Source organism: Scyliorhinus canicula, chromosome 11, assembly GCF_902713615.1.
Source record: "Scyliorhinus canicula chromosome 11, sScyCan1.1, whole genome shotgun sequence".
NCBI classification, from domain to species: Eukaryota; Metazoa; Chordata; class Chondrichthyes; order Carcharhiniformes; family Scyliorhinidae; genus Scyliorhinus; species Scyliorhinus canicula.
The window spans coordinates 139,926,900-139,951,738 of record NC_052156.1 but is presented as its reverse complement, the minus strand read 5'-3'; the positions used below and the strand labels follow the sequence as shown (position 1 = coordinate 139,951,738).

Genomic DNA, 24,839 nt, shown 5'->3' with positions numbered 1-24,839 from the left:
TTAAAACTAAAAAAAAACAATTGCCAATAATGCCGTTTGAAAATTTATACTGGAGAAGGTGCAAAACAATTTAGAATAAATGATACTAGAACTGAGTGATTGTAACTATCAAGAATAACTGAACTAGAAAAGTGAAGGCTGCGAGAATGACCTAACAGAGATGTTTGATAAGCTGGAGGTAAAGAGGATGTTCTCATTTGTTTGGGGGGGGGGGGGGGGGGGAGACAGGATGGGACTCCAAAATTAGGGGACATGGTTCCTAATGAATTCAATAATTATTTTATTCAGAGAATGGTTAGAATTCTCTAGAAAACCAGAATTCTCTAGAAAACCAGGGGCTGGTTTAGCTCACTCGGCTAAATTGCTGGCTTTTAAAGCAGACCAAGCAGGCCAGCAGCACGGTTCGATTCCCGTACCAGCCTCCCCGGACAGGCGCCGGAATGTGGTGACTAGGGACTTTTCACAGTAACTTCATTGAAGCCTACTCGTGACAATAAGCGATTTTCATTTTCATTCATTTTTCATAATGTGGAACTTTCTGGGTCAGCACGGTGGCGCTGCGGATAGCACTGCTGCCTCACAGCGCTGAAGTCCCAAGTTCGATCTCGGCTCTGGGTGACTGGCCATGTGGAGTTTGCCCATTCTCCCCGTGTTTACGTGGGTTTCGCCTCAAAGATGTGCAGGGTAGGTGGATTGACCACGCTAAATTGCCCCTTAATTGGAAAAATGAATTGGGTACTCTAAATTTATAATTTAAAAAAAGAATATGGAACTTTCTAAAGCATGGAGTATCATTGAGACAAATAGCATAGCTGCATTTAAGAGGAAGCTAGACAAGTATGAGGAAGAAAAGAATAGAAGGGTATGCTAATAAGGATCAGAGTAGAATTGTGAGGACCCTGAACACCAGCACGGGCAGGTGCATCAAACGTTCTGCTTCTGTGCTATATGTTCTATACAATTTTACATAAATAAGTGTTAATTCATTCTGAAGCCAGAAAGTGAAGTAGGAAACTGGAGAATAATAAATTATTTACAAATTAAATATTATATATGTCTGCCTTCTCCATAAACAACACCCATTGTTGGGAAGTCCCTCTTTAATTCATCAATTAGTTAATCAATTAATTACCTTCAGTGTATTCTTAACCTCAAAAATATAATTTGTATATTCCCCTATTTCAATCAAAACTTTAGAACACACAAAGAATATTTCAAAACAAATTAAAGAGAAAAATTATGTTTCATATTCTCTTTACCACATACAAGTTCCTCTTCTAGGATGTCCAGTAGTCTCTTTATCCAAGGATTCCTTTTTGTCAAGCAGTCTGATAATTGATTACTTGCAGGGGCTGGTTTAGCTCACAAGGCTAAATCGCTGGCTTTTAAAGCAGACCAAGCAGGCCAGCAGCATGGTTTGATTCCCATACCAGCCTCCCCGGACAGGCGCCGGAATGTGGCGACTAGGGGCTTTTCACAGTAACTTCATTGAAGCCTACTCGTGACAATAAGCAATTTTCATTTCATTTTCATTTTCATTGCATGGCTCATTTTATCTTTAAATTTGTGTTTCTCGCCTTTTACACCAGCAAGGTCAACCCTTATCTTTGTTTTAGTCACATTTTTTTGCAAATATACATTATCCCACAGGGAATGATCATCTATATAATATTCAATGAACAAACTATTTTCCGAACACCCCTTGTTAGAATTTCTCTTAAAATATATAAGTAAAACCCCATGGGCGTGATTCTCTGCACCCGGGAGAAATCGTGAGGCTGGCGTCAAAAACGGGCGGGTTTGACGCCAGCCTCCGCCCCCCCGACCGGGAACTGATTCTGGTCCCCGGTCGGGGCTAGCATCCCGCGGCCGTGAACTCCGGCATCGCGGGCTTAACGAATTTCGTTAAGCCCGCTAGCCAGAGTTTGCGACGGCTGATGCGTCAGATGACGTCAGCCGCGCATGCGTGGATTGGACGACTCCAACCCGCGTATGCGCGGATGATGTCATCACGCATTTGCGTGAAACCCGCGCATGCGCGGGCCGGTATGCCCCTCAGCCGCCCCGCGAATGGGTACAGCGGGGCGGCGGAATGATAAAGAGTGCGCGGGGTAAGTACCCGCTGCCCGCGATCGGTGGGCACCGATCACGGGCCCATGGCACCCTTGGCACGGCCGTGGTACTGCCGTGCCAATCGATGCCATGGTTCCCCAGATCGGGACTTTACGGCCGTTTTTACGAACGGTCAGACCAGGTGTGTTTGACGTTCATAAAAACGGTCGTAAAGGCCTTGGAATTCGGCCCATCGGCCAGCTGAGAATCGCTGCTCGCCGTAAAAAAACGGCGGGCAGCGATTCGTGTTGGGAGGCGGGCGTGGGGGGGGGGGGGGGAGAATAGCGGGAGGGCGTCAGACCAGCGTGGCCGTAAAAATTTACGCCGCCCGCTATTCTCCGCACCGTCGTGAGTGCATAGAATTGCGCCCCATATCTTGCTTTAAAATACTTAGGGTTTTTGCAGTTAAATGTACTTTTAAACACCCTTTTTACTTTCTTAGCTTCCCAGGCCAAGGGACAACATTTTACATTTTCACCCATCAAGAATATTATAAAACCAGCTGTACTCACATTTCCATCCAGAAGACTGCATGAGAAGTGTCAGTAAAAAGGACTAATTTCACATCTTTCAGGGCTCAAGTTGAAACTTAAGAGTAGCTATTTCTTCTTATTTAATTTTTTTAACGTCTTATTTGCTCTTAAAAAATCCTCAATTGCAGTATATTTCCACATAGTTCCATTAGGACCCAAACAGGAACCCAACTATTTTCAATTTGTAAAACCGTGAGAAACTATTACTGCACCACAGCAGTGTATTATGTTAAAACAAACTTTAATTTAATCACAGAATTAACCACATTAGTAACAAAGACATAGCTTTACAGTTACAGCAGTTCTGAAGTAAACAAAGATTCTTAACTTACTTTCTAAAATTGCTACTATATTCTAATTAAGCAAAACAATATATATTAAATACCATACATTAACAACCCAGGTTTTAATTGCTTTTCTCTGTGCAGAATCTATGGTGAGAACACCTTTCAGGACCAAATGGAAACACCTCTGTTCAGATTAGAGTTCTAGGACCTAGTGACTCTTCAGACAGGCTTGGCTCTTCCCATTAACTACATCATCTGTACCCAAAGCACAAGGCATTACTTTGTCTTGTTTACAAGAAGTCTCTTGACTTACACCCCACATAAATTATCTACACCCCAGGGATCCTTCCAATCTCAACAATATTCCATTAGCTAGCTATCTGTAAACAAATAAATGGTTCTCAAGGTCTATTAGCAGAACACTTCACCTGCAAATCAATGATTACATCACTTTTATGAGACATTAATCACAGCTCTAGCAGTCATATTGTTTATATGCATCTTAATAAAATTACTGTAAAAAATATAAAATATTTGACAATTTCTTAATTCCGAGGGCAGCAGCGTGTCACAGTGCTTAGCACTGCTGCCTCACGGCGCCAACGTCCCAGGTTCGATCCCAGCTCTGGGTCACTGTCTGTGAGGAGTTTGCACATTCTTTTGCGTGGGTTTCGCTCTCACAACCCAAAGATATGCAGGCTAGGTGGACTGGCCATGCTAAATCGTCCCTTAAGTGAAAAGAAATGAACTTGGTACTCTAAATTTTTTTTAAAAATCAATACAATTCCAATATATCAAAATTGGGTCTTGTCTGGGTGCATGGCTAATTCAACTGTCCAATTAAGCTTCTAAAATTGCTCAGTTTCTTCTTCAAATTTAACATAAACTTTCTGTGACAACCTAGCATGATTTATTGGAATGTGAGTAACACTTTCTAGCTAGGATTTTTATTCAAGGTTACTCCAGACCTATTCTGCTGATTCCCTCCCCCAAACCAATAAGGGGAATCTCCCTTAACCCAATAGACCGAAACAGGGCCCATGCTGCTCACCCAGATAAACATTCAAATTCACCCAAGAATGTTGGACACAGACCAGCAGCGTATGCCATTACAAGGAGGCTACTAGGTGACAGAGCAGCGCTTCCCCAACAGAGACAAAACACTGCCTCCCTATGGAGAATCAAACTATAATGTGGACAACACTCAGGAAACCTCTATAGAAGTCCACTTGGAAGGTGGCATGTAACTTCCCCATCAAATTTACCCGCAAACTGAAGAAGGGCTCCAACAACGCAGAGGCATAGCATACAGACTCTCACTACAACAAATCGAGAATTAACCAACCACATACAGGCATGCGCCACCACTCATTTCCCTCTACTCCAATAGCTCCAAAATCTCCAACCACAAGGAAGAATCACAACTCTGTCCTCTCCAGGATACATGATTTGTCCTGGCCTTCATAGGAGATAAGCACGGATTCTCAAAATTCTAAATAACAAAAGAAAAAGAAAAATGAAAAAATTATCAACTTTTAACTGGGAGCTTTCCTCAATACATGTAAAGACATATCTAACTCTACCACCCGCCACAACACAACCAACCACCCATCATCTCCACCATGGCTCTACTCCGAATCATAGAATCCCTACAAAGCAGAAGGAGGCCATTCGGCCCACCAAATCTGCATTGACCCTCTGAAAGAGCATCCGACTTAGACCTCAACCCCCTCCGTATCCACATAACCCCACCTAGGGGAATTTAGCACAGCTAATCCACCTAACCTGCATATCTTTGGACTGTGGGAGGTAACCGAAGGATACCCACGCAGACACGGAAAAAGTGTGCAAATTCCACACAGTCACCCAAGGTCAGAATCGAACCTGGCTCTCTGGTGCTGTGAGGCAGCAGTGATAACCACTGTGCTGTCCTTCTGTAAGCAAGGTAAGGGTGTCCAAAATGCACTCCATCCTCATAAATGCAAGAATTTCAGCACATACAAAAAAGAAGCAAGGCTATTCACAAGCCACATATCTCCTCTCTGACTCAATATGGTTTTTGCCAAAACAGATCGCAGGTGACCCTCGCACTTTGCCCGCAAAAACACAGCCAATCCTGTGCTCACATGACGTGACCGTGATTTCTCCCCCCCAAACCCCATTATCTATTACTTTGTTGGCAACCACCAAAACCTCCTGGTCATAACGGTTTCTACTTAAGTAACATTCCCAGACTATTCGATAAGTCTTATTCTATTGCATAATCTAGTCAAGTTACGGCCTTTATTTGTCCTACTTTGTCTTTCTGGACTCAGGTTCTCTCCCGCCACAATTAGAAGTTCTGTCAACGGTATATGACAAGCGAGATTCACTCCCAGGTCAGCCATGAGCACTCACACTGAGTTGTATTACTTTCTACTGTTTCACCCTATTTTGCCAGTCCATGGATCTTGCCTGTCTTCCATCATCATAGACTTTAGTCAATATTTGAATTTGCCAGTAGCTTTGTCTGATCTTCCAACAATTGTCACAATTTTCCATTCGCTGAGCCCTTCTGGTATCTAGATCACATGAGTAACCACTCCAGGCAATTATCCATTAGATACAGTAGTCCTGTTTTGTGCTTCGGTATCATTCTCCCTATTGCCCTCAGGCTTCATTTTTACTGTATTCTGTTTCTCATAAGTTAGTGAGACACAGAGTGGTTTCTCACTTCCTATTAACTGCTCAGATTCTGAAAACTTGTAACCCAGTCCAATTAAGCCAGATGAATGGACCTTAGTTTGACTACCATGTTGGAGAACCACTGTATTAACACCACCCCATATCACTGTACCTGGATCTTTTCACTCTTTATGATCTACTCTTTAAACTTCAATCCTGGGAATTGTGTATCTTGAAGTCTTATGCGATGCCATAAAGCTCGCCAAACATTCTGCAAGACTTCTGCCTTGATGAATGCCATTCTGCCTGCATGTAGGACATTCATGTGCAAAGAAAGAAGTGAAACTACACCTGTAGTCCTTTCTAGGGGCAGGGAACTATCACACAACATAGAAAGTGTTTGGGGATTCCTCACATGGAGCAATTGATAAGGACCGCAGCCTTCAAATATTTGAAGTAAATATTTTGCATGTGGGCACTTGTTAACTTGCAGATTGAGATCTGCCGATCAACCATCCAGTATCTTTCAGCTATGGGTGTTAAGAACCACTGTGTTCATATTTTCACACGTCACTGAACCAGTCATCAGTAACTTCCTCACCACTGCCATACAGAAATTTACCTTCTCCCAGTCTGTTCTATCCAATTTTCCATGATTTTATCTACATTCACCATTTTGCCAATGGAATACATGCATTGCAACATGGTGGCATCCTTAATCTCTTCAATAAACCTTTTACACTCATCATTAACCATACCTGCGACCTTTAGTAGGATTTTTAATCAGTTACAAGGAGGGTGAGCAAATTGTCTGTGCAACGTATGTTTTCTTTCTCTCATATTCTTATCTTTTGATGCTGCTCTTTAACGCTTCTTTAACATACCCTTTAGAAATATCAGATTTCCTTAAGGGAATGCAATACATTCCTGATTGTATAAATGGTAAATCTACTGCCTTTCAATGTCCAGTTTTATTCATGCCTTTTTTATCGAAGGTTTGCTATGCAACAGAGACTACATTTGTACTAATAAAGTGACTTATTCCAGCTATTTTTTCATGGAATCACCACTCTGTTCAGTGACTTCAATGTGTTCATCCTGAACCAAGTAGAACTTTCATACTCCCTAACTTTACTTTTATCTTTACTGCTGAATGAATCTAAATAACATTTTAACTTCTTCTTCTTGGGTAGCCCTTCAAAGGTCAGGGTGACTTGCTTCCACTCTTGGGAGGCGAGTTCTGCGGTGGCTGAATATCCAATCCTGGATCCGCAGAATCTGCCACAGGTTTGTCAGGTGGTGTTTGATGGAGTGGGTAGATTGTGTTCACTTTCCACGGTTCACATTTGGCCTCTGCATGTTCCTCCTGTGTCGCTCAAGGTGATTGGTGCCTTCGCGGATGCTTCTTCTCCAATTTGTGTGTTCTAAGGCAAGTGATTCTCACATGTTGATGGGGATTTTGCATTTATTTAGGGAGGCTTTCAGAGTGTCCTTGCAGCGTTTCCTCTGTCCTTCCAGTGACCGCTTTCCATTGCAGAGCTTGGAGTAGAGCACTTGTTTCAGGAGTCTTGTGTCGGTCATGCGGACAATGTTTTTTTAAAATTCATTTTTTAAGGGATGTGGGCTTCGCTGGCTAGGCCAGCATTTGTTGCCTATACCTAATTGCCCTTGAGAAGGTGGTGGTGAGCTGCCTACTTTTTTTAAAATTTAGAGTACCCAATTATTTTTTTTTCAATAAAGGGGCAATTCAGCGTGGCCAACGACCTAACCTGCACGTCATTGGGTTGTGGGGGTGAAACCCACGCAGGCACGGGGAGAATGTGCAAAATCCACACGGACAGTGACCCAGGGCCGGGATTCGAACCTGGGTCCTCAGCACCATAGGCTGCAGTGCTAACCACTGTGCCACATGCCCCCCAAGCTGTCTTCTTTAACCAGTTCAGTCCATGTGGTGTAGGTACATCCACTATGCTATTAGGGAGGGAGTTCCAGGATTTTGACCCAGTGACAGTGAAGGAATGGCGATATATTTCCAAGTCAGGATGGTGAGTGACTTGGAGGGGAACTTCCAAGTAGTGGTGTTCCCATGTATCTGCTGCCCTTGTCCTCCTAGATGGTAATGGTCATGGGTTTAGAAGGCGCTGCATATGGCGATTTGGTGAATTCCTGCAGTGCATCTTGTAGATGGTACACACTGCTGCTACTGTCAGTTGATGATAGAGGGAGTGAATGGTTATGAAAGGGGTAGCAATCAAGTGGGCTGGTTTGTCCAAGATAGTGTTGAGCTTCGCGTATTATTGAAGCTGCACTCATCCAGACAAGTGGGGAGTATTCCATCACACTCCTGACTTGTGCCCTGTAGATGATAGACAGGCTTTGGGGAGTCAGGGAGGCGAGTATTCGCTGCAGGATTTCTAGCTTATTGCCTGCTCTTGTAGTCCAGTATTTATGTGGCTACTCCAGTTCGGTTTCTGGTCAATGGTAACCCGCCCAGGATGTTGATAGTGGGGGATTCAGTGATGGCAATGCCATTGAATGTCAAGGCCAATGGTTAGATTCTCTCTTGTTCGGAGATGGTCATTGCCTGCTACTTGTGTAGCATGAATGTTATTTTCCACTTGTCAGCCCAAGCCTGGATACTTCCCAGGTCTTAATGCATTTGCAAGGGGATTGCTTCACTGTCTAAGGAGTAGTGAATTGTACTGAACACTGAGCAATCATCAGCAAACATACCCGCATCTGACTTATGTTGGAAGGAAGGTCACTGATGAAGCAGCTGCAGATAGTTCAGCCCAGGACACTACCCTGAGGAACTTCCTGGAGTCCCGGGACTGAGATTACTAACCTCCAACCTTCACAACCATATTCCTTTGTCTAGGTACGACTCCAACACAGCTGGTCGAGCATGACCATTGCCTCGATGCTGGAGATATTGACCTGGGAGAGGAATCTCACATTGGTACGCCTACCCTGCCAGTGGATTTGCAGAATTTTGCTGAGGTAAAGTTGCTGATATCTCTCCACAGGATTTGAGATGTCTGCTGTATATTGTCCATGTTTCTGATGCATACACAGGAGGGGGGGGGGGGGGGGGGGGACCACGACTGCTCTGTAGACCATGAGCTTGGCGTTGAATTGAGGTCTGGGTCTGTGAACATTCTGCTCCTGAGACGTCTGCAGACTGCACTGACACATTGGAGTCGATGCTGGATTTCATCACTGATGGTCTGTTCGTGCCGAGAGAAGGCTCCCGAGATATTTCCCAGAGACTCACCGTGGATCTTGATTGTTGGGGAGCAGTTCTCTTTGGCAGGAGTGGGCTGGTAGAGAGCTTTTGTTTTCTGGATTTTTAGTCTGAGGCCCTTTCTCTCATATACCTCGGTGAATGCGTCAACGATAGTTTGTAGCTCGGCCTCTGAGTGTACGCACTCACAGGCATCGTTTGCGTACTGCAGTTCAATGACAGATGTTGGGGTGGTCTTGGTTCTACCCGTAAGGCATTGGACGTTGAACAGTTTCCTGCTTGTCTGGTAGGTTAGCTCCACTCCAGCGGGGAGCTTCAGGGTGAGGGGGTGGAGTGTTGCTGCAAGGAAGATAGGGAAGAGCGTTGGTGGTTCTGTTGGTGAGGATCACAGCTTACATGTCGTCATGGAGCAGGCGGGGAATGGCGACAAATTTCTGCAGGCAGTGAATTTGAGGAGGATGATCCACAATCCATCACGGTTGACAGTCGCAGGCCTTTGCAAGATCGAAGAAGGCCACGTATAGAGGTTGCTGCTGCTCCCTGCACTTTACCTGGATTTGTCGCATGCTGAAGATCATGTCCATTGTGCCTCTTGATGGGTGAAAGCCGTACTGCGGAACCATTCAGCCACTGGGAGGAGGCAGTTGAGGAGGAGTCTCACGATGACCTTACCCCTGGCGGAGTCGGAACTGTCTCCTTTCTTGAAGGTGGTCACAATTAAGGCGTCTCTGAGATCACCCCGCATGCTCTCTACCTTCCAAACAAGGGTGATGAGGGTGCAGATTCTTGTCAAGAATCTCCGCTGCACTTTAATACTTCTGCGGGATTCCATCTGCGCCAGAGGCCTTGTTGTTTTTCAGCTGTGTGATGGCTTTTTCGACCTCACGATAAGTTGGGGTTGCATGGAATCGGTATAGTGTAGCGTGTTACGGAATAGTGTTGAAGGCTGCCCCTTGATTGAGGAGGTCCTCAAAGTACTCTCTCCAGCAGGCAATGACTGCCTCTTCATTTTTGATGAGTGCCCTCCATTTTTGGCTGTCAGTGAGATGGCTCATGGGTACTCGGACCGTAGATGGTTTTGATTGTGCTGAAGAAGACGCACAGTGGTTTTTGGAGAGTTGCTGAGTCTCCTGCACTCTTTCCACCCACCATCTGTTCTTTAAGTCACGCGTTCTGGAGCCTTCAGTTGCCTGTAAGCTTGTTTCCTCTCACTCTCACATTTTAACTAATCTAGGTGCAACCACTGCCCAACATAACACAATTAAATGAATATGTGATGAATACACTCACTGACTAAAGCTTTTTGTGACTGGTAAATTCCTTCAGACTGACCGTTATCAGTACCTTCAACTTCCATATTCTCTGTGTCATGTGTTGTTTCAGAAACATTGCTATTCTGCTTTGGGCAGTTCATTGCATAATGATATTTTGAGTTGCATCTGAAGCATGTGTTAAATGTTCCCTGGAATGGAATTCATTTCTCTATTATTGCTACTCCAATCCGGTCATCTGCCAGATCTTCTAAAAAACCTTCATCCTCATCCCTTCTGCCTGTACCTCTTCTGCTGTACTGAGACTTTTGCCCTGTAACTGACATCTCAAAATGCCACAAGCATTGAGGTCCCCATTGTTTGTCACACGGCAGAATGTCCCATTTGTGCTTTCAAGGCTGCTGGAAATGACTGCCTCCTCAGGATTTTTTTAAGCAGCATATATTTGATCCAAAGGATGTCTCTTTCAAAGAAACACACACCAATTAAGACTAGGAGCCTTTGCATACATGGCACCTTAGCACAATCCAGCAATTTAAATGTGAACACTGAATAAGAAATTTCCAAGTTGAATTGCTGCATTCTTTTAAACAGTCTGTTAAAGTCCATTGATATTGTTCTCTATAGCATGACTGTCCATATTTGAAAATCTATAAAATGTCTGACCACGCCTCATAGATCATCTTTCTTGTAAATTTTGTCCATGAAGCCCAATATAAGATCCAAACCATCATCAGTATTCAACTGATGTGCATCTGGTTCACAAATTACTTTGATTTGATTTCTGCTAGGAAATGACATTGCCAAGGCCATTCCTTGAATTTTCATCAGTAAAGACGGAACCTGTATCCACATATCTGCTTCATTTATCCACTGGCCATAAGGTGAAGATTCAGATAACATCCATGGGTAATCATACCCTGACAATTTACAGTCGCTGTTAGCCATTCTTTTAAAATGCAACTCAGATTTCAATCTTCTGTCACCTGTCGGCAACCATTCTCTGCTACCACGTTAATACATTCTGAAGCCAGATTTTGGGGCAGGAAGACCCCAGATGCCAATCTGTTACTTAATACTAGATTTATTTACAGAAAATATCATATATGTCTGCCTAACCAACACCTAGTGTCCCAGTGCTTAATCAATGACTTTCACCTGCGTATCCTTCACTTTAATAACACAATTAACATACTATTAACTGTAAGGACTGGTGTTACATGTATTTTCACATTTAGGGTTGCAATTTGAATCTAGCTTAGCCTTGAAGGTTGAAAACATCCTGCCTCTGCCTCTGCTGTTCACAAGAACCATAATCAATATGAGTTTAGAGCAATCTTGATATGGTTCTTAGTAAGCTGGAGGCCACATCTTATGACTTCCCACAATTCAGCACTAAATTGCAGTCTTACTCAAATAAGCCACAAGAATGCCTGGAGTTAGACATGGACATATCAGACCGATACAGTCGGTGGATCTCGTCCATCGCTGGAAGTAAGGTTAAAGTTAACTGTTAAAACATAGCAGGGTAATGCTTTAGAAAGTCCGCCCGCAGATAACTCCAATGTCATCATCAAGCAATGAGGCTTTCAGATGAGAAAAATATCTGATGTTGCAGCATCAGTACACCAACTATGAAGGGCACAAAGAATGCAGGATCATTCTTCAAATATATTTATTCATAGTTTCTCATTTTTTAAATGAAGTGTAATTAAACATGAGCAAAACTAAGCCAATGGTTTATTGTAATATCCAAAATTGATGATGAAATTAATGTTTTTTTCAATACTGTAAACCACAAAAGTGGCCAAAAGATTAAAAAGAAATTTTTGAAAGAAAAATTAAATATCTTGGATGAAAGAGTTAATCTTCCAGCGAAATTAACCAAATATTACATCATTTGTATGTGATTTTAAAAGAGGCATATCTTTATATGCATCTTTATTTGTAATGCAATTTAGAAGCAGCTTTCAGACAGTAATATAATATGGTGATGTCAGAGGTCATTTTGGTATATTTAAGGTTACTGATGAACGAAAAGGATTCTCTGTACCCCTGCTCATGCAGACATTTTCTTCCTCGCAGATTGTTTGTCTCAGTGTCTTTCTTCTGTCTGGAAAAACAACATATAGCCCATCTCACTTGCTAACAGCAATCAGATCTAGTCCATGTATGATCATAGGCATGTCTCTCCATTAGAGAGAGAAAATTAGTAATGTAGCCTGAGGAGCACCATTCCACATCAAGCATAGGGCAAGGCAAGAAGGCAGGCCTCCATGAACTGTCACAGCCGGTACAAGGATTTGAACCCATGCTGTTGCTGTCATTCTGCATCACACTCTAACCAGCTATCCAACTGAGCTAATCTTAATGATCCACCAATAGCAACCTCTGTCAGTCAGACAATGCTACTTCTTACACATCGATTTGATTTAATTTATTATTGTCACACGTATTAGTATACAGTGAAAAGTATTTTTTTTTGCAAATAATGCATACCGTACATAGGGAAGGAAGGAGAGATTGCGGAATATAATGTTACGGTTGTAGCAAGGTGTAGAGTAAGTAATTGAATTAGAACATTGTTAGAGAGTTTAAAAGAGTTAGAATGAAGTTTTAGAAGCATAGAACGAGAGTAAAAGATAGAATTAGAGGGTATGCTGGGCACAGCTTGCAAGAAGTTGCCTCGCTCTGGCGCCATCATAAGTTACCTTACTTCTGCATAGCATTCCACATTTAAGAACTCACCTATTTCAGTTAAGCAAGATGACTTTGACATTCTGAAGTTTCAAGTTCATGATCTGCTGATGCTCAACAAATTGAGCTATCTTATATAGGAATATTCAAAACATTGATCTTTCATTCTTATTTATTATATCCTCAAGGCTTACACTAGAGTATTTTCTTTTTCTGGAATTCATATTTTTAGCAAACAGTACTTATCAAGGGAGGATGTTATACAAAGATTTAAATATTTTTCCACTTTGTTTATTACATCAACAACATATTTTCCACATGAAGTACAGAATGGCTAGATGCAAATCCTGACTTTATATCTGGCACTTTATAAACTTACACAAGATTGTAAGCATGAACACATTTTGGATTGGCCCTTGCACAAAAAGGGATCTCAGTAAAGATGGCCCAAACTCATTTCAAGTAATAACTTTACAACTGGCACAGAGAAAATACTTCATTTTAACAAGCTGGTTAGATTTCAAACCCTGGTTCCAAAGTGAAAAGAAACAGTTCATCTACTGTAGTATCTGATCACTAATGCACTAAATTCTGGTTTAAGAGTTTCTGCTGATCAAAATACTTGTATGTTGTGCACGGATTAACGTTGTTATTTGTTTTAAACTCTAAAATATTTTGTGAATATTATGCAGTGCAAAACATGGTGTTCTTCAAAATGCAATTGTGATTTTGTTTTCAGAAGGAAAAAGTCTTTCAGTGAAAATTTCAATTTTTTATAGCTTAATTTAACTTCTTACACTTTAATACTTCAACAAGAAGTAATCACATCACAGTGTGTTAAAATTACACAACACCATTACTCACCCTAAAAAAACTCAAATACACTTAAAAACATGTAGAAATTGCTACTCATTCTTAAAATGTCACATAGTTCAAGGGACTAAAATGTATAGTTCATTCCATTTCCCTGTATTTATTTTAGGTTGATGTATTTTCCTGACTGCAAGAGCAGTGTTATGCTAGTGCTGTTCAAAAACCAGCCACTGGAGAAACATAAATATGGCATGGGTTGACTCACTCTCTAGTTTCCCTTCCTTGAGGGTATACCTCCCATCCATTCTGCACTTCTTTCAAGTGTGTCCATGAACAAAGGATGGATATTCACAACATATAGAATTGTGCACAAGAATTCATTCTTGAGGCTGGTAAAAATGAATTTAATTAATGAATACTTCTACAGTGCAGTGCTTATTTTCCAATATCATTTAGTTCACATAAAAACCTGTCCAGATATTCAGGCCTAAATGATTTCTCAAGAAACATGCTTAATTAACTTCAATACATGGGTTCTAATATTTTACATTACTTGGGATGTGCTGCTGACTCAAATCTTTACAGAAATAAGTGTAACGATATGCAACAACATTTTCCATGTTTTATATCACAAACAATTCAACTTTATTTTGATAACATGAAAGTTTAGGTCACCTTCAACAAACTGTCAAGTTAAAAGGAAAATAGCTGAGCCTTATGATCACAACTTTAAGATATTTTATTTTAACAGCATAACAGTATCTGCATGCTGACTCACAAAATATTCTCATTTTCCACCATTTGTTAGTTTTTTGCACATCAACTTGTTTGTTTGGAATTTATGGTTTCTTATTCAATTCTGAACTAATTTCAAAGCCTTTACTATAATTGAAACACTATTCTCATTGAACAAACAACTGCCCGGTGTTTACTCTTTATCAATAATCTTTCAAATAATTGCATACCTGATTCCTTAGTGGTTTGTCATATTAAAACATTTTATTGCTCTTTAACCGTTAAACATTAATTTTAAAAGCCCAATATACGTTGACAATTAACTACCCTATGTAAGCAAGATAGACACACTAACATTACCATTTTGGAAAATAAATAACTTCCAGAAGATGAAGGTCCTTTTCTATTGTACTGTTCCGCTAATCATTTATCGTGATATTCCATAAACTCAAGATTTTACAGTAATAAAATGCAGAATATATGGAAGAGCATCGAATGCAATCAATTTAAGCACCTGATGCACACAGACTATTGTTTTCAAAGGTTCAACTCAACATAATTGATTTTACGTTATTAATTATTATTTAAAACGAAGTAATTTTCAACGACAGGAGAGATACACTGCCGTTTACTAATTTCTACTCAATTCCTGTCTAAATTCCAGTCAGAGCATGAATACTTACAAGGTACTGTCCGGAGGTAGAGGTTATCGCGGATAATCTGCTGAAGCTCGTGGTCAACCGAACCTTTTTGGAACCGTAAATTGAGGTAGTGACGAAGGTCCTTGTCAACAGTGCCCCCTGCAAAACAGAATAAGAGTTACATTTACTCCTGGAAACAGCACAGCCGAAAGGGGAAAGAGACTCCAGCGTTTGCCGAATGCTGGGCGCTAGGAGGCGGGTTTGATCAAATCCCACCCAGGTCCTTAGCGCTATCTTCCTTGCCTTTATCTCGTCAGCGAATAAGTCATTCACACAAACAATACAAGGCTTAATAACTGACAAAAGCCCGGTGTATTTGCTGGGTTAATTTGAACCCATCATAAGCAGCAGTCTTATCTCACTCGTGTCCAGCTCTGCGAGAACTACATCTACATGGTATAAAATGGAAATGAATTCGTTTTACTCTTTGTTGTATTTCACGCCCTCTGATCTGCTGTGATTCAAGAAAATCTGCTTCCAGTTTCCTCTGAAATTCCTGTATTTTTATGCCCCCGGGACGAAGCAGTTCGAACCTGCTGTTGGTAGTCGGTCAGCTCCACACCCACCGGGCGCCCGTCCAGCCCATCGGCCAGAAGCGCCCGTTCCTGCAGGTTTGATGGACACGATGAGTCTCTAGGACCCCACTCCTCAAGCCCAGCTCCTGCCGCTGCCTTACCAGGATACCGCTGCTCCACCAGCACTCATTCGTATTGCTTTTTCTCCTGGAAGCCTTCGCAGGAGCGTCAAACAACGCTGCCCTCCCCCTGCCCCTGCCCCTTCCCTTACCCTGTCTGTCGCTAATGTCAGTGTCCGTGCAGGCACCAGAGACACACACAGGCAGATCCGGAGGGAGCAGCTCACAGGAACTTGCCCATTCCTATTGGCTATGAAGCTGAAGGGTTTCCTCCAAGACGTGAAACCCGCCGACTGATGCAGATGCTTTCTGACAGCCTGTGAAAATTCCGTCCGAACAACAACAGATGCACTATGAAGACTGGCATTAGCTCGAATCACTCACGTTTTGGAAGAATGCAATGACATACGGTAACGGGCCAATCTATGATGTACTTGTGCAGAGACGATTCTTAACGACAACTCATGAAATGTGCGGGACCAAACCAAGCCGTGCTAACATGCTCAACAAAGGGGAAGGTAAATCCGGATTTTAACCGAGCGCGTCCTGCGAGATTCGGACGAATTCAGGGAGAACTTTCGACATAATTCTTCGTTGACTTGGGTGAGGTTAAAATTTCTTACTTTTACTGAGTTTTAAAGATGAGAAATTGTGAAAACATACAATGTGCTATATGGCTAGCTCTTTTGTTTCCTATATTGCCACTTGTAGAAATATATAGCATCAAAATAAACTAGAATTTTAATGAATTCATATACATGACGTTACCGTCTTATGACATCTGACACCATAATGTGTACTCAAACAAGCTTTTTAATTAAACTTCTCTCTCTGTCATGAAAACTGGAGTCATTCACACTTTTTCACCTGGCTGCCGGCAGTTGATTTTATAAAATGAATTTCTGACATTATTATAGATTATTTGAATGACTGATAAAGTTCAGTTCAAACAACAAAAGTAAAGAACTTGCATACTGCCCTGCAAGACCTCAAGAGGTCCCAAAATATTTTGCAATCAATGAAGCAGTACTTTTGAAGCAATAGTAACATAGGAAGGAACATGACTGCAATTCTTCCATAAAATACCTCTGCACTCTGCAACCCCCAGGTCCACTCTTTTATTACACCCAGCATCTGCTCCATTTCCCATGCAGGAGGTGCAACAAACCTAATCGTTTACTTCCTCCTTTCCCATCAAGGCCACAAACACCCATCACTCAATAATATATGTTGTGGGTTCATGTATAAGACTAGGCACATAGAAATACATGTACAAAGATAGAAAGCTTGAAGATGTGAGCAGCAGAGGTGTGTGGGCTAAGTTGTGCTCCCAGGCCAAACAAGTGATGGCATCCTGTTATCCCCAAAGGAATATTACAAAGGAATACTTCAACTCCTTTTGAAGAAGTGTAACTATTTACAATAAATGTTCATGTTTAGTTACCATTTTGTAAGGGTATAGAACTGGTATTTTATAAATCCAGATTAAGAAAAATTAACTGAGGAAAAGCAAACGTCAATTGAATAAGAATGGATCTGGTCCGAATCAATTGGAGTCGAACGTTGGCAGAAAAAAACAGTAGCTGATCAATGAAAGAGTTAATTCAATGAAGAAATAGTTCGAGCACACTCAAGGTATAAAAAAGAAAAAATGAAGAAAAAAGGGCACGATGGCACAATGGTGAGCAATGCCGCCTCACAGGGACCCGTGTTCAATTATGACCTTGGGTGACTGCGGAGTTTGCACTTTCTCTCCGTGCCTGCATGGGTTTCCTCCGGGTGCTCTGGTTTCCACCCACAAGCCAAAGATGTGCAGATTAGGTGGATTGCCAAAGTTGTCCCTTATGTGCAGGTAAAGTGGGGTTACAGGAATAGGGTGGGGTGGTGGGCTTAGGTAGGATGTTAATTCCGACGGTCATTGCAAACTCGATGGGCTGAATGGCCTCTTTCTGCACTATAGGGATTCTATGAATCCAGAGTAAGAATCTATGAATGGCTAAAGCATAGTGGTAATCTGCTGTACATTCAGATTTTATAATGGTAATCTTGTCTGTTTGGTGGAGTTGTCAATCTTGGATGTTGTTCTTGGTTGTATTTGAGATCTAGTCCTCTATATAATAGTGCTGCACAGTGGGTGAGGAGCTGAAATAGATCTGATATGTCCTTGGTTACACCTCACTGTTGCTCCTTTGTGTGTAATGACTTCATATGATCTTGGTTCTGAACAAATCCTTATTGCGTCATCTGGTTGCCAGTACCTTCTGTGGGATACCAAATGCGGCTTGTTGTCCCAAATGTAAACTTGTCAATTCCATAGCTGCATTTTTTTGGGAACATTGCTGTTTGCAGTTTTACAAGTTGCTCTCTAGTTTCTGAGAGAGAAGAATGGGTAACAGTAGGTAAATTGGCAAACACAGGTCTGTAAACATGAGCTCTGCCGGTGATGGAATTTTTTTTTTTACATAGAATTTACAGTGCAGAAGGAGGCCATTCGGCCCATCGAGTCTGCACCGGCTCTTGGAAAGAGCATCCTACCCAAGGTCAACACCTCCACCCTATCCCCATAACCCAGTAGCCCCACCCAACACTAAGGGCAATTTTGGACACTAAGGGCAATTTAGCATGGACAATCCACCTAACCTGCACATCTTTGGACTGGGACGAAACCGGAGTACCCGGAGGAAACCCACGCACACACGGGGAGGATGTGCAGACTCCGCACAGACAGTGACCCAAGCCGGAATCGAACCTGGGACCCTGGAGCTGTGAAGCGATTGTGCTATCCACAATGCTACCGTGCTACCCTTGTTGCACTTAAAGATATCGCTCTCAGATTTAACATTGCAGTGTGTAGATCTTACTTGATTTGTCTACATTTGAGAATTGGGGATTTCATTGCGCAAATCATTTGTTCAGCTTAGCCATTAGATATAGGGTAATGAGGAGAAGAAGTGTGTGATTGATATTCCATTCTCACAAATATCCTGAAATGACATACCAATAAGTTGCAGACCATTATCTGTAATGATCTCTCTGGGCAAGACAGATACATTTTTAAAAAGCACTTAAGAGTGCGCGCAACCATTGTACTTGATGCATTGTGCAATTGTCAAATAATGGAGTACTTAATAATGTGGTTGATGATGGCAATGAAGTCAGCACCATGGACATGAAAGAGGTTGGATGCATTTTTAGATCAAGGATGGGTAGGAACATCCTGTGAAATCAGTGGTTGCTTGTCCTGACATGGCTTATGCTCCTGACATGCCTTGCACTTGACAACAACCTTAATCACATTATTCATACCCAGCCAATACATTGTCTCTCTTGCAAGTCACCCATGTGTGAGAGATGAAGCTGTTGAAGCAAATCAGGTGGTAAAGATTCCAGTATGATGATCTACCTGCCTCCAAAATGACTTCCCAGAAAAAGCCAAGCTCATCCTGGTTAGGCCAAAATGATTTTAATTGTCTGCAGACATGCTGAATTGAATCAGGCTATCTTTCAATTACGTTTTTCCATACATTTTGTAGCATAGAATCTTTAGCTGTTTCTTCTTGCAGCTGCTGGCAATTATGTTGCACAAAATGTACTAGATCAACTGACGGACTTGCATTCCCCTGCAAGCGTACTGTTACAGCTCCCTTGAAACTGCCAATTTTGTCAAAATATTCTGTATATTTCAATGTTATATCATTAACTGAGGTGATAGGAGTTTCTGATGTTGATTTTGCCCTATTAAGTCTGGCTAATTCTATGGATTGTCTGTCACCAGTGTGAGGTCACTGCATGCCAATAGACCTGCAATCCTTTGGATTGCACAATGTAGAATATCTGTGACACCCAGGAAGATTAATTGTACTTACACTCCAGGACTATGGATCCTGCACATGAAAAAAGTGAACCGATATACCCCAAAAGTTGTGTAGTAGTTTTTGTCATGGCCTTCCATGTCTGTGGATACATGACTTTTAGGATTCGTAGAGGTAGAATGTTGACACTTGCTCCTTGTCAATATTGATTTAATAATGAGTAGCTTCCAATTTTTTTTTGGGCAGATAATTTGAATCTTGGAAAACACTTCAGATGATGTGATAGTATCTATGTTTTCCATGAGGCTGACAGTGTGAAACGTGTTCACCACTTTTCGTCTCACAGTGCATACCATCATAATTTTCTGGTTTGTCAAGCACCTCGTGTACATGCTTCTTATGGGATATTGGATGGTTGTTCTTATTGCATCCATTGTGAATGGTCTGTGGATCAGTGCATGACTCTTTGTAACTGCATCAGCCTTTGCTCTACTGCATTGCAGTTGGCAATGGCCCTTTCTGCCACACACCTTGCAGAACTGACAGAGAGCTGGGAATTTTATTGGTCTATGCAAAAGGTCACATCTTCCACATGGCAAGCTAAGTTTAGGTGTTCTAGTGAATGCATCCACAATTGGGGTTGTACTTAGGACTTGTAAGCCTCAGAGACCTGCGAGTAATGCTTCGTACTTCCATCCATCCTGGAGTAGCTCTGCAAAGCTGTATAGTTTGGGCTTGCCTAGCAGATCTTCCTGGAATTTTCTTTACTCATTCATGGAATGTGGGTATCTTTGGTTAGGACAACATTCATTTCCCAACCCTAATTGCCTCTGAGAAGGTGGTGTGAGTTGCCTTCTTGAACCTCTGCAGTCCATCTGGTATAGGTTTACCCACAGTGCTGTTGGGGAGGGAGTTCCAGGATTTTGAACCAACAACAGTGATGGAACAGTGATGGAATATTTCCAAGTTAGGATGTTGAGGGCTTGGAGGGAACCTCCGGGTGGTGATGTTTCCTTGTTCCCAGAATGCTTCCCTTGGAGTGGATGTGATCATCAGCTCAACAATTCTGCCTGAGAACTCTGCATTTAAAACATCATAGTATGTACCCATTTCTCTGCATCTGCTGTCCAAGTGGTCTATGATTCTGTAGGCTGTTGTGGAAAAGCCGTGAACTCTAGTCGATAATACAGATGTTTAACCTGATAGGGAACCGGTCTTCCAATGTAGTTCATATCTTTTGGGATCCTTTGGCTCTTCTGATGTTAATCTTGATACATTTAACCTGTGTAGATCTTCATTCCGAATTGCTAGGTACATTTTTATGGCATGCTCGAATGGTTCAGACACACCTGAATCAAGAAACCATAGCTCTGTATGTTATTTAAACATTCTAAAAGCTGATAGATCAGCTGCATCCAAATTCAAACTGGGAAATTTTGTAGATATTTTGACAATATCCCTTTGACCTGCCTCCTTGTTCTATTCAATTTATTACTCAGCAACACCCAAAGCCACTTGTATAATCACAACCTACTCCAGCCCAACTTTCTGATCACTTGATTGTTTTTTTTGTTTGTTTGACTCTCCCTCACTCACTATCGATCACCCATACTCTGGTCACTCGCCTTTTGCTGCAATCTCACCACATGAAATCCATCTACTTACCAGCTTTTTACTTAATTACCGTCTTGACCCTGTGTCTTCAAAGCTTTTCTATGCAGTCAACACACCGGATTCCAACATTCTCCGACGCTGTGAACTTGTTGCAGTGTGACCAAAACACCGAAGGTTGTCTCATGCCATGCACAATCTCAGGTTGTTCTCCATGTTGTACCTGTACTTAATTTTGCTGTCAAGCTGCTTGACTACCGCTGAACACCACGTTGTGTTTTTATAATGATATAAATGCACCAATCACTTACAAGAGATTGGGTAAACATGTTGTGGGTTCATTATTAAGACTGGGCACATGGAAACATTTATACAAAGGTAGAAAGCTTGACGACACAGCTACAGAAGTGTGTGCGCTGTGTTCTACTCACAGGCCAAAGTGAAACTAAAACTGGATCAAATGACACATTTCCCTTCTTGTGATGGCATGCTGATATCCCTGAAATACATATTGCAAGTATATTGCAAATTGATTTAGTTTAACAATTTAAATTTAACTGAGAACTTTGAAAACTATTACAGAAACTGCCCAGCAATGACAGTTAATATATTAGCTGTTAAGTAATTGCCTGAATATGTCATAATTATTGCGAGCAGTAAGCTGAGTGAGCATTTGGAACTTGGTGAGGCTTAAAAAGGTGTATAAAAGTAAACAGTGTCTGCTGATGAAAAGAGAGGTGGTAAAAACAGTGCAGCGGAGATCTAATGTAAATAAATATAATTACACATTTTAAAACTGCAAAAGAAATTGCAATAAGGTTAAAATAAGATGCTGCAGATGCTGGAAATCTGAAATAAAAACAAAGTGATTGAAATATTTAACAGGTCTGGCAGCATCTGTGGAGAGAAATATAGTTAACATTTCAAGTTGAATATGACTTCCTCAGAAAGTTCTGAGCAAGAGTCATATGCAATTCAAAACATTAACTTTGATTCCGTTTCCTGATGCTGCAAGACTTGCTGAGTATTTCCAGCACTTCTTGCTTTTATAAAATAAACTGCAAGCTAGTTAGCAGAAACTGCCAGTCAGTGGCAGTTAACCATCAGTTAGCTAAGTGATTACCTGAATAGTTGCTAACCCTCCCTATTTCTCTAACCTCCACCAGCCCCGACACCACTCCCTATCTCTGTAATCTTCTCCAGTGCCTACAACGCTCCCTATCTCTATAACCTCCTCCAGTCCCTACGACCCTCCCTATCTCTGTAACCTCCGCCACATTTATCCCATCTCTGTGACCTCCTCCAGTCCCTGCAATGCAACCTCAAGTGCCAGGCTCAGCCTGATACAATTCAAAGTGGTTCACTGGGCACACATGACAGTGGCCCGGATGAGCAGGATTTTGGGGTAGAGGATAGGTGTGTGAGGTACATAGAACATAGAACAGTACAGCACAGAACAGGCCCTTCGGCCCTCGATGTTGTGCCGAGCAATGATCACCGACACTGTTAGGCTTACAAGTCCTAAGTACACCGAACCCAGTCAATAAAGCCCTGTCCAAACCCAAACCGTCTAGGACCTCCCACAAATGATTCCATTCCACCCGGTCAAAGGCCTTCCCCGCATCCATAGCGAACACCACCTCTGCGCCCTCCGCCCCCCCCCCCCACCCCCCCCCCACCCCCCCCCCCCCCCCCCCCCCCCCCCCCCCCCCCCCCTCGGAGGGCATCATGATCACATTCAGGAGCCTTCTAACATTGGCCGTTAGCGGCCTGCCTTTCACAAACCCCGTCTGGTCTTCCCCATCACCACCAGAACACAATCCTCTTCTCGAGGCATAATTCTCGCCAGCAATTTGGCATCGGCATTCAGGAGGGAGATTGGTATGTATGACCCACATTGCTCTGGGTCCTTCTCCCGCTTCAGGATCAATGAGATCGAAGCTTGTGACATTGTTGGGGGAAGAACACCCCGCTCCCTTGCCTCATTAAATGCCCTCACCAGCAGCGGGCCCACCAGCCCAGAAAACTTCTTGTAAAATTCTACTGGGTAGCCGTCCCATCCCAGGGCCTTACCCGACTGCATGGCCTCCAATCCCTCTGCTACTTCTACAATATGTGGGCAGCACGGTAGCATAGTGGAAATAGTGGTTAGCACTGTGGCTTCACAGCGCCAGGGTCCTAGGTTCGATTCCCCGCTGGGTTACTGTTGTGCAGAGTTTGCACGTTCTCCCCGTGTCTGCGTGGGTTTCCTCTGGGTGCTACGGTTTCCTCCCACAGTCCAAAGACGTGCAGGTTAGGTGGATTGGGCATGCTAAATTGCCCTTCGCATCCAAAATGTTAGGAGGCGTTATTGGGTTCGGGAAATAGAGTGGAAGTGAGGGCTTAAGTGGGTCGGTCCACATTCGATGGGCCGAATGGCCTCCTTCTGCACTGCATGTTCTATGTTCTATGTAATACCGATCGGGGCTCCCAACCCTTCTACCAACCTTTCCTCCACCTTCAGAAACTTCAACCCTTCCAAAAACTGCCTCATCCCCTCCACCCCAACTGAGGGATTCGACTCGAACAGCCGACTGTAAAACTCCTTGAACAGCCCGTTCACCCCTGCTGGGTCCAAAATCATGTTTCCCCCCTCTGTCCTTCACTCTCCCTATCTCTCTGGCCACGTCCCTTTTCCTGAGCTGGAGTGCTAGCATCCTACTGGCCTTCTCACCATACTCGTATAACGCCCCTCTCGTCTTCCTCAACTGCCCCACTGCCTTCCCTGTGGATATCAGACCAAACTCCATCTGTAGCTTCTGCCGCTCCTTCAACAACCCTGCCTCCGGGGCTTCAGAATACCTTCTGTCCACCTGGAGTATCTCCCTAACCAGCCTATCCATCGCTGCACGCTCCACTTTCTCCCCATGAGCCCATATCAAAATTATCTACCCCCTAACCACTGCCTTCAGCGCCTCCCATGCCGTTGCTGCCAAAACTTCTCCCATGTCATTTATCTCCAAATAATTCTGGATGGCCTATCTCACCGCCCGCACACTTCCTCATCCGCTAACAGTCCTACATCCAATCTCCATTGCGGTCGCTGACCCCCTTCCTTGCTCACCCGTAAATCCACCCAATGTGGGGCATGGTCTGCCACATCAATCGCAGAATACTCGGCATCCGCCAGCAAAGCCTTATTCAAAATGAAAAAAATCAATCAGGGAGTACACTTTGTGAACATGGGAGAAAAAAGAAAACTCCTTCGCTCTTGGCCGTCCGAACCTCCACGAATCTACACGCCCCCCACCCCCCCCCACCCCCACCCGCCCCCCCATCTGTTCCATAAACCCCCAGGCTGACACCCTCCTTGTCCTTGAACTCGACCGATCCAACCTCAGATCAACAACCACACTAAAATCCCCCCCCCCTGCCCCATGATCAATCTATGCGAGTCCAGGTCCGGAATCTTGCCCAACACCCGTCTCATAAACTCTGCATCGTCCCAGTTTGGTGCATAAATATTCACTAATACCACCGGCATCCCCTCCAGCTTCCCACTCACAACATACCTAGCCCCCGAGTCCGCCACTATATTCCCTACCTCAAATGACACCCACTTATTGATCAAAATCGCTACCCCCCACTCCCTTGCCGATCAACCATCACCCTTCTTAGGCCAGCCTCCAGTTCGCATCCCATGCCTCCTCAGGCCCGCCCTTGGATGTTCACCGTCATCGACCTCC

The 24,839-nt window shown here is 43.0% G+C and overlaps 1 protein-coding gene and 1 long non-coding RNA gene across 21 annotated transcripts in view; one reads left to right on the top strand and one right to left on the bottom strand.

The window, feature by feature from the left end:
* Positions 1-24,839, bottom strand: part of magi2a (membrane associated guanylate kinase, WW and PDZ domain containing 2a) — an 886,652-nt gene that overhangs the window by 597,053 nt on the left and 264,760 nt on the right. For 16 of the 20 annotated variants that reach the window (XM_038811518.1, XM_038811520.1, XM_038811516.1 and 13 more), the window contains one exon: positions 15,040-15,156. In XM_038811518.1, the coding sequence (XP_038667446.1) occupies positions 15,040-15,156 (117 nt within the window). The other 4 variants (XM_038811513.1, XM_038811514.1, XM_038811511.1 and 1 more) reach the window with 4 other exon arrangements.
* The window catches only part of LOC119973424, an 82,433-nt gene continuing 73,728 nt past the window's right edge, over positions 16,135-24,839 (top strand). The window contains exon 1 of the long non-coding RNA XR_005462311.1: positions 16,135-16,294. This is a non-coding gene — a long non-coding RNA (uncharacterized LOC119973424). The remainder of the gene's footprint in view (positions 16,295-24,839) is intronic.